We start from the raw sequence: 10,661 nt of genomic DNA, 5'->3' as shown, positions 1-10,661 counted from the left end.
CTTATCATTGTGTTATTTTCTTGATTCATTTGTAAAGCTTCAAATCTCTTGCTATGTAATTTGGCCTAAGCGGGTGTGACCCCTATTTGTTTTTGTTTTCATTCATTGTTTTAAAGTGCTATTAGTTTTGTTATATGATTATTCTAATCACGAGTTGTGAAAAATCTAAATGAACTAAAAGCATCTCATACTTAGTCCTGCATCAAGGCATCTTTTTACTATAAAAATTATTTTTTTATTAGAAAGCTCCTTTATGAAGCAATAACAAAGTTGTCCCAAACGAAGCCTTAATCTTCAAATGTGGGGTGAAATTCTGGAGAGCATCATATGTGAAACGTTCTATATAATTGTCATGGTAGGAGGATGATAGCGACTAAGGCTTCATTTGGAACGACTTTTTTTTTATTGATTCTTAAAACGGAGTTCTAGCACAAAAATTTTTATTTTTTAACAAATGCTATGTTTGGGAAGGCCTTCTCCCTTCTTCTTAAAGCATCTTTTTAATATAAAAATTTTATTTTTTGTACTAGAAAGCAGCTTTATGAAGCAGGAAGAAAGCCGTCCCAAACGAAACCTAAAACTCAATAAAAAAAGTTGTGCCAAACGAAGCCTAAGTGACACGAATCGTTCAATTTTCAAATGGTCATTTGCATCATTTTTAGTGTCATTATATGACATATGTCAATCTATTGCGGCTTATGTGATGCTAAGGCGGTCATAAATGAGAATTAAGTATCATTTGATCCACTGAGAATAGTGAAAACCACAAACAAGATCATCATATATTGCATGTTTGATGTTATTATTGTGTCAATAAGTTGGTTATTAATAATGAGCATGCATCATCAGAGATGACATACTTCTCAGTAGCCCTTTCTTTGATAGAGAATGCTTATGACAAATTTTAGTGATGAACCTTGAGGTGTTGACAAAGCAAACCTAGAGGGATGACAATGGCTAGGCTAACAACAAATTGTATGGCCATTATCAACAATAATTAGATGATTAAGTGAGACAATAAATGGGTGTCATTTAGAGAGAAATTATTTTGTGCGATCATCGAATGGTTCGGAGTCAAATCAGAACACGCCACATCACTCAATATCGAGTGGTACACTGTAGTGATACAAAGCAAAAAAATGATGTGGCGCATTCTCATTAGTCTCTGGACGTCGTTCGGTGACAGCACAGAATAATTTTTTGTCATTTCGATAGTTAAGTTCTTGCTTCCATCTACTTAGGTATTTGAGCATTCTTATATATGCATTTATCTTTCACTCAATAGTTAAAATGACAAATGGAGCATATCTAAACATCTTTAAGATTTAAGATTTACTCATTCAACGTTGGCATGACCCCTTCTAAAGAGCCTCAACGAATGATTTTCTTTTAGAATATTCTATTTGTACCTTATCTTCAATTGATTAATGATGGATTGGTACGCAATTCCATAGATTTTCTCCTTTTGTAGGAAGATTATAGAAAATCAATGCACTTGAACTAGCAAACAAATTATATAGTCCATTATATCTTTTTCTTGTGAGTATAATCTTCTTATTTTTTATCAAATACCTTAAACATTATAATTAATAAGTTATTAATAAAATAATTAAAATTGGTTAACTGGTCAAATTTAGGTCATTCGGGTTAATAGCAGGTCAAGTTTGGGCTTGTCTTTTTCACCCGTTTATATTAAACAGATCGGATTTGGAATGACTGGGATCAGATCAGTTCAATTTAGGATTGGTCTCAAACCCAACCCGCCAACCCCTCTAGTGTCCACATTTGTCTGAGCCAAACCATTCTAGCCACATAACAAAATTGAAACTTAGGACCGAGATTGATTCTTTTTTTTTTTAGAATTTTTATTATAAGAAGATAAATTATATGATAAAAAATTATTAGTAAGAGTACATTCTAATCATATTATTCTTACGTGTCACTTATAGTATCTTCTTCCAAGTCTTAGGCTTCGTTTGGGACAGCTTTCTTTCTGCTTTCTGTAACAGCTTTTTGGTATAAAATTTTAGTTCAAAAAATTCGTGTTCTTGGTATAAGTTTTTGCCGCAATTTTTTCAGAAAAAAAAAAATTTGTACTGAAAAAGTATTATAGAAAATAATAAAAAAATTATTCTAAAATGGAGCCTAAACCATGTTAAGTAATGCTTCTGGCTTATTACTTGTTCCGATTCAATTATGGGCCGACACAGCTTTTCCTGCCTTATGGCTCTTAAGCTAATAATTAGTTAAACTTAACTATGACTTATTAGTTTATAAGTTAACGTATTAAAATTTTTTAACATGTTATATTTGAGTAGTCTTGAGCTGCTTTCTATCTTTTTCTCGTTGCTTTATTACCTCTGCTCGTTCTTTGACTAAGCTAATAGTTCCCGATAATTAATTAGACATTTTAATATTTAATTTGAGCTTCGGTATTAAATTCACAGGACTAAAAGAGGAAGGTAATGAAAGATAAGGTATCCGAGTTTGGCATTTGTGGCTGGTTAAAACTTTGATAATGGAGGTGTAAGCGAGTCGAGCCGGCTAGAACTCGATTTATTAACTCACAAGTCAAGTTTATTGAGTCACGAGTTCGAGCTCAAGCTTAATCTGGTTCAACTCATAATCTCGTTGAGCCACTCGACACGTCACCAAAAAATTAGTTTGATTAGGCACTAATCTCGAAGCATATTTGAATTAGAAACTTTCAAAATTAAATTTTGGATCATCCAAACTCCGATCTCAACAACCTTACAATGAAACTGAACGTCTGGACAAGACAAACCCAATGACATTAAAATTAGTCCAATTCAAGTTCAAATGGGCTCAAATTAAGGACTTAAGGTATATTTGGAAGCTTCATAGTATTAGTTGGATGACTAAATGATCTCTAAATTAGTCATGCTTATAGTTGAATCGAGCAACTCAACACGATGAATCCAACGAGCCCAAGATCACTCAATTATGACATCATTTAGACACTTAAATACTTGACGAATGCTCTATGATCGAGGGAAGAAATATGGACCGTCTGATGGAGCACTCCAATTTTGCTATAGATCTTCCTCATATTTATGGAGCATACCACTGCCAAAAACTTATAAATAGACCATGTTTCTTCACATGAGGAGAGAGGAGGAATGATAGACAGAACTAGAAAGAACACTTGCATTTTCCAACCATCATCTCGAACAACCACCACCAATTATTGATGCCGACAACCACCGTTGGCATTGAAAATCTTTACTATCTCCAGAGTATTAACAAGAATTAACCTTATTGTTGGGCATAAAAGTCCGATCCATCTATGGACCTCTACTTTCTATAATTCCTATTGAAAAATCAAACTTTGTAGCTATGTATTAACTATCATACATGATTTTTGTACTCTCCCTCTTCTTCAACAATAAAAGAAGGATAATTTGTGTATCACTTACTATCTAGTGGATTTTACAACTAGATCAAGCCTCGTGGTTTTTTTAACTTTTTGGATTTTTCTCATAAAATTTTTTTGGTCATATTACTTTTATCTGTTCAAGTTGAATCTTTGTACAATGCTAAGACATGAAGCACACATTTTATTGACTCAAATTTTCTATCATGTAATAGTTTAGCACCATATGTGAGAAACAATTCTTGGTTGGGGATAATCTTTATTACAATCTCGAAAGATCATTCACATCAATGTCTTGGGCATTGTCGTAGTGTGGTAGTACATTTACCATGATCAATTATCATGTTCAAAAGAAGTATTTTAATATTGAGAGAAACCTCACTATAATAGCAAACAAATATTGTTATATCTCCTCTCAATCATAAGTCGTTGTTACATCATTTTATGAAAATAGATGTAGGCTAGGGGCAACTTTGGTTACAACCTCACAGAGATATTTATATTAAAATCTGAAATATGGTTTATAGTTGAGCAAGTCCCTTCAATATGTTATGCTTTCATGATAGTATTTTTTAGAACCACCATTCATAAAGCTTGCAATAAATACAAGAATTGTTCATGTGAATCTCAAATTTTTTAAAGTCCCTAGCTGGACTATTACACTTGGTACAAGGCCTTAGTCTCAATCTCGAATAGGCCGCAATGGTATACAAACATATTCATCTTCACCTTTAATTTGGAATACACGTAGCATTCGTCCCCTCCCAATCAAGGTATAATTGATCACATGGGATTCAATTCAACCTCTTCCACACAGGTTAATGTCATTGAGTAACAATTTGACAAATAAACATGGATGGGTCAAACATCATTGGTGGATTTCTTTCGACCTCTCCCAAACATATTAACATAATTGAACAATGTTATAAAAAATAACCTAAGATAGGTCAAACATCCTTGGTAGATTTCTTCCAACTTCTTTTGCACGTGTAAACTTTTTTGAGTAATTATCTAAGAAATAATCTCAGATTGGTCAAACATTTTTTGTGGACTCCCCCCAACCTCTTTTACATGAGTTAATGCAATCAATCAATGCTCTAAAGAACAATCCAAGGAAGGGATACACATAAGATAGCCTCAAAAGAAAGCAAGTAATTGACAAGGTCTTAACTAGAAAGACCCCATGAGGGCAAGTGGAAAACAAGGTCTCCACTCATAACCCTAGGAAGGCATGCCCATGAAGTTCCCTCGATGGGAAGCTAGTAATAAACAAGGTTTCCACTATAAAGACTCCATGAGAGTAAGTGATTAACATGGTCTACACACATTCAAAAATTTTAGAAGGTAAAAATCTCAAAAGGTTCAAGATTATCAAAAAAAAAAACTTTAAAGGCAAAGGTCTCAAAAAAAGTTTGTGTATACAAAACCTTAGAAGATAAAAGCCTCAAAAAGTATATGTAGACATAAACCTCACAAGGTTTATCATCATAAGATATAGGATTATCTAAAAATCTTAGAAGGTATACACCTCAAAAGGGTACACCTGCAACCATAGAAGGTAAAAGTTTCGAAAGATTCAGGATTATTAAAAAAATATTTAAAGGCAAAGGCCTCAAAAGGAATATTTACGCAAAACCTAGGAACGTAAAAAACTTAAAAGGCATACGTACACATAAAACATAAGAAGTCATAACCTCATAAGGTATAGGATTATCTAAAAATTTCAAAAGGTACTAATACACCAAAAAGCTTAGAAAGTTAAAATCCTCAAAAGGTATAGGATTATCCAAAAAACCAGTAAAGAAAAAATCCGAAGACGGAACATGTGTATGCAAAATTTTAAAAGCACTACAGGAAATTCGGGAATTACTGGCGGTTCCTGTTAGAATTTCGGTGGTTTCATAAAATATCGGTGGTTAGTAAACCGCCGGTATAAACAGCGTAGGAAATGAAATCGATTTCCAACAGTCTTTTTCCGGCGGTTAGTCTTGTCGGCGGCATGCATGCACGACCTGTAATTTTCGGAGGTCATAGCGCTGGTGACCGTCGGTTAATCACCAACGGCTTAACCTCAAAATGCATACGTACACATAAAATCTTAGAAGATATAGTCTCATAAGATATAGGATTATCTAAAAACTCATAAGACACATGTACACCAAAAATAAGGATAAAAGCCTTAAAAACTTATAAGACACATTTACACGTGTTTTTATATTAGTAGGCTCGCAGTAGGCAGTTGGCCATCTGGCCGGCCCAACCTAATTTGGGCTTAATTTCGAGCACAAAGACACTTATTCCATCATTTTAGGCCACCAAGATCGTTTTTCGGGGGTTCTACAATCAATTTCAACACTTTCAAAACCTAAGAAAGTCTCTACAACCCTTTTTGAATAATTTAAAATATTATAGAGTGAAATTCTTCAATACTTTTTATTCGATCACCACATCAACTTTATGGAAAACTTAAATTATACTTAAAGATATTTTTATTTGGTTCACGACCGCGAGGGTTGGGCAGGTCCATGTTGACATCCAATGAGCAATCGCGCATCTTATTCAAAAATTATAGCTTTATGTCACAACATTTTACAAAGAACATATATATATATATATATATATATAAGAACTAATTTGAGAGCTTCAACATCCGAAAATAGGGGGGCAAATGACATGTTAGTAAAAAACCAGCTTGATCAAACACTAATATCAAAGCATATTTGAATTGAAAACTTTCAAATTAAATTAAATTTTGGATCTTGGGCTCAAATCAACGGTGTAAAGAATATTTCAAATCTTTAATTATAACATTAATTAGATGATCAAATGATTTTTAAATTAGACATGCTTATAGTCAAATCAAGTAGCTCGATGAGACGAATCTAACGAGCCCAATATCTCTCAAATTTGATATCATTCAGACACTTAAATGCCTCACGAATGCTTCATGATTGAGGGAAGCAATATGGACTATCTAATGGAGCACTATGAATTTGCTCTAGATCTTCTTCATATTTATGGAGCATGTTACTATTAAAAATCTATAAATAGACTCTCATTCTTTAAATAAGGAAGGAGGAGAAATGATATATATAGAGAACTAGAAAAGAAAACTTGTAGGTATTTTTTAGCCATCATCGCTGACAATCACCATATCCATTAAAAATTTCTTCCATCTCCAAAGTATTGATAAGATTTAACCATGTTGTTGGTTATTAGCTGTCATACTTGATTAATTTCTGTATACTTTCTCTCCTTCAACAGTGAGGGAAGGATGATCTTTGTATCATCTACTATCTTGTAGATTTTACAATTAGGTCAAACCCCATGATTTTTTCCTTTCTTGAGTTTTACATGCAAAAAATTCTTTGGTCCTACTACTTTTATATATTCATGTTGAATCTTTATACACAGCTAAGACGTGAAACACAAGCATTACATACTAAAATGTTCTAACATGCAACAAATTTAAATTAGCATTATATATAATTTATTTTAATAATTTTAAATTAATTATATACATTAAAAATAAAATTTCTAAAAAAATGAAAATTTTTATTTAAATATCTGAAATCATGACAAATTCGAGCCTTCCATACAAGCTAGCTCAAGCAATCAAGCCGAGCTTCAGCCTATATATTTTTTTAACAAGTCGAGTTTGAGCTTAGTAAATGAGCTTAAGTAGAACTCAAGCCGAGTAAGAACAAATTAAGCTTAGTTTGATTAGGAATATATTAGACTCAACTTGACTCGTTTGCATCCCTAGTTGATAACGTACATGAAATGACATTTATTTCTAAATAATTTCTTACTCTCTCTCTCTCTCTCTCTCTCTCTCCCCATAAACTTTTATGTTCAAACAATTTCCCATTGAAATTGTTTTCTTGTGAGGTTTAATTAATCAAACCACAAGCTAATTCTCCACACCTTCATGGTACCTACATGCTTAAATAAATAATTAAATTTCACCCTTCGATTTGAATCCAGCAGCAATACAGCACGAGTGGGCCCACAGCCACCCAAATCTTGTAAAACTTACACAATTAAGAAAATTATTTCTTACCAAAAAAAGGTCCCACTCTCCCCTCTATTTATCACTCCCCACTCTTAGTTAAACGCCACCACCCTCCCCCTCTCCCTCTCTCTCGAAGCCGGCCCATTCAAACCAGACAGCGCCGCCAAAACAAACGGCAGAGATGCCTCTTCTGCCAGTAAATCTTCACGACGCACCGCCATCCACCACCGTCGACATCCCCGAGCATGAGGTCAGCCACAACGGTCACCTCCGTGCAGGAAGCCAAACCACAGAGCACAACCTTGCCGAGCTTCTCTGCCTAGCCGCTGATGCAGGCCGTGCCACGGAAATCCCTCTAGCGGAGCTTGAACGGCCTCTCCCTTTCATCCTCACCTTCCACAACCTCACCTATACCATCAAAACCCGAACTTCAAAGACATTCCCTTCCCTTCTCCGCCGCATCCATCTTGCATCAGATGGAAACTCTCACCCTCCCCGCCGCACCCTCCTCGACTCCATCTCCGGCGAGGCTCGCGAAGGGGAGATCCTCGCTGTAATGGGAGCCAGCGGTTCCGGAAAATCCACCCTCATCGACGCCCTTGCTGATCGCATCGCCAAACCAAGCCTTGGCAAAGGTGGCATCTTTCTCAACGGTGAGCCCTTAGAATCCAAGATTCAGAAAACAATTTCCGCCTACGTGATGCAGGATGACCTTCTCTTCCCGATGCTCACGGTCGAGGAGACCCTCAACTTCGCCGCCGAATTCCGACTCCCGCGTTGGCTCTCCGCCTCAAAGAAACGTGCTCGCGTCCAGGCTCTAATCGACCAACTGGGCCTCCGCGCTGCTGCATCCACTATAATCGGCGACGAAGGCCACCGCGGAGTCTCCGGCGGCGAGCGCCGTCGCGTATCCATCGGTACAGACATCATCCACGATCCCATACTCCTTTTTCTCGATGAGCCAACTTCAGGACTTGACTCCACCAGCGCATTCATGGTCATGAAAGTGCTGCAGAGGATTGCGAGCTCTGGAAGCGTTGTGGTGACTTCGATCCACCAGCCTAGCGCCAGGATTCTGAAGCTTCTTGATAGGCTATTAATACTATCGAAGGGGAGTACCGTATTCTTTGGGAGTCCGGACGGGTTATTGAACTTTTTCGCCGATTTCGGGAGGCCCATCATTCAAGGGGAGAACAGGGCGGAGTTCGCCCTCGATGTTGTTCGGGAACTGGAGGCTGAGCCCGGAGGCGCTGAAGGGCTCGTCCAGTTCTATCGTTCGCGGACTCAGGGCTCTGTTTCAGCTCTGCAAGACTCTCGTTTTATTCGTCCCCCTTCTTCGGCTTCCACACTGCAGGCGGCTATTACTGCCAGTATCTCCCGCGGGAAACTCTTCGCCGCCACCACCATCGGAGGTTTAGCTTTTCGGCTTCTTGTTTAATGCTTGGAGTTTGAGAGAAAGAAGGAAATAATCTAATGCAAATTAGATTATAATTAATTCAAAATTTATTAAAAATTTCTCTAAATCTTCTTCAAATTCAATGAAAATTTGAACATTATAATAATCTAAAATTTAGCCTTTTAACCACGCACATTTACCCCAACAGCTTCATCATCAGCAGCAGCAGGAGGAGGCAAGGTGCCGCAGTTCGCCAACCCCTTACACGTAGAATTCGCCGTCTTAACTCGACGCTCCTTTACCAACACCAGCCGCATGCCCGAGCTCTTCTTCATGCGCCTCGGCTCCGTCTTAGTCACCGGCGGCATCCTCGCCACCGTCTTCTACCGACTCGATTCATCCCCTCGCGGCATACAAGAGAGACTCGGCTTCTTCGCCTTTGCCATGTCCACTATGTACTACACTTGCTCCGACGCCCTCCCCGTCTTTCTTCAAGAGCGCTATATCTTCCTCCGCGAGACAGCCTACAACTCCTACCGCCGCTCCTCCTACGTCCTCTCCAACGCCCTCGTCGCCCTCCCCTCCCTTATCCTTCTCTCCCTCGCCTTCGCTTCCGCAACTTTTTCCGGTGTCGGACTGGCCGGCGGCCCATCCGGCTTCCTCTTCTACTTGCTTATCATCCTCGCCTCATTTTGGGCTGGAAGCGGCTTCGTCACCTTTCTCTCCGCCATCGTGTCTCAGGTATGCTAGCTTGAAACATAAATAAAAAAATATCTATGAAAATATTCAATCTGTTCTTATGTCCTCCGCTTATATTTTCTCTATCAAGGTAATGCTTGGCTACGTCGTCGTTGTCGCCGTGCTGGCTTACTTCCTCCTCTTCAGCGGCTTCTTCATCAACCGTGACAGAATACCAGACTACTGGATTTGGTTTCACTACCTGTCGCTGGTTAAGTATTCGTATGAGGGGGTTCTGCACAACGAGTTTGGGGAAGGTGGCAAGTGTTTTGTGAGAGGAGTGCAGATATTTGATACGACGCCGCTGGGGAAGATGCCGGAGGAGATGAAAGAGAAGGTGCTGGCGGCGATTGGGGGGGTGCTGGGTATCAGCATATCGCCGGAGACGTGCCTGACGAAGGGGATGGATATACTGAAGCAGAATGGGGTGACGCAGCTGGGCAAGTGGTGGTGCCTTGTTGTCACCGTGGCTTGGGGGTTTTTCTTTAGGGTTTTGTTCTACTTGGCGCTCTTGCTTGCGGGGAGGAACAAGAGGAGGTAAATTTAGCTGAAGTCGTATTTGAAAGGAAAAAAAAGAAGATTACCACAGGATAATTATTTGTGTTTTTTTTCTTTTAAGTTTAGATAATTAGATTATAATACAAATGTTCTTCTTTTATAACAAAAAAATGAGCTTAATTTTTATTTTATGGTACAAAAGAAATTGTACCATTATTATATAAATATATTGCGTTTTCTTTTGATCATTTGCTAAGCTATTCTTGTTAGTTTTATAACTAATTATATTTTAAATAAATTATACTACACTTTTAATTTTTTAATTTATCCTATTTTGAATAAGTTAAAAATATGATTTGACGGGTTAAAATTTATGAGTAACTATTTTTTTATAATTAAAATAATTTTTTAGTTGCTAAAACTAGCTACTAGATTATTTTTATCTTAAAATTTTCTTTGGTGAATAAAGGTTACATATTAATGTGAAGATAGATTTTGGGGGTCTTCAGTCTCAATCTTCAATCTCCTTTAAAAAATACACAGTCAACTTGAGATCTGAAAAGATTTAGATTTTGTTTGGGATTGCTTTATTACTACTTCTTAAAGCACCTTTTTAATAT

General features: G+C 37.3%; 1 protein-coding gene across 1 annotated transcript; it reads left to right on the top strand.

Moving 5' to 3' along the window:
• Positions 1 to 7,525: 7,525 nt before the first annotated feature.
• Positions 7,526 to 10,126, top strand: LOC110093252 (ABC transporter G family member 6). Its single transcript, XM_020818080.2, has 3 exons — positions 7,526 to 8,821; positions 9,014 to 9,546; positions 9,635 to 10,126. The coding sequence occupies exons 1-3, from the start codon at positions 7,591 to 7,593 to the stop codon at positions 10,082 to 10,084; spliced, it is 2,214 nt and encodes a 737-aa protein (XP_020673739.1). The 5' UTR covers positions 7,526 to 7,590; the 3' UTR covers positions 10,085 to 10,126.
• The last annotated feature ends 535 nt before the right edge of the window (positions 10,127 to 10,661 follow it).

Source organism: Dendrobium catenatum, unplaced genomic scaffold (genome assembly GCF_001605985.2).
Source record: "Dendrobium catenatum unplaced genomic scaffold, ASM160598v2 fragScaff_scaffold_323, whole genome shotgun sequence".
NCBI classification, from domain to species: domain Eukaryota; kingdom Viridiplantae; phylum Streptophyta; class Magnoliopsida; order Asparagales; family Orchidaceae; genus Dendrobium; species Dendrobium catenatum.
Note: the sequence above shows the minus strand (reverse complement) of the source record. Positions and strands in the feature narration are given on the sequence as shown.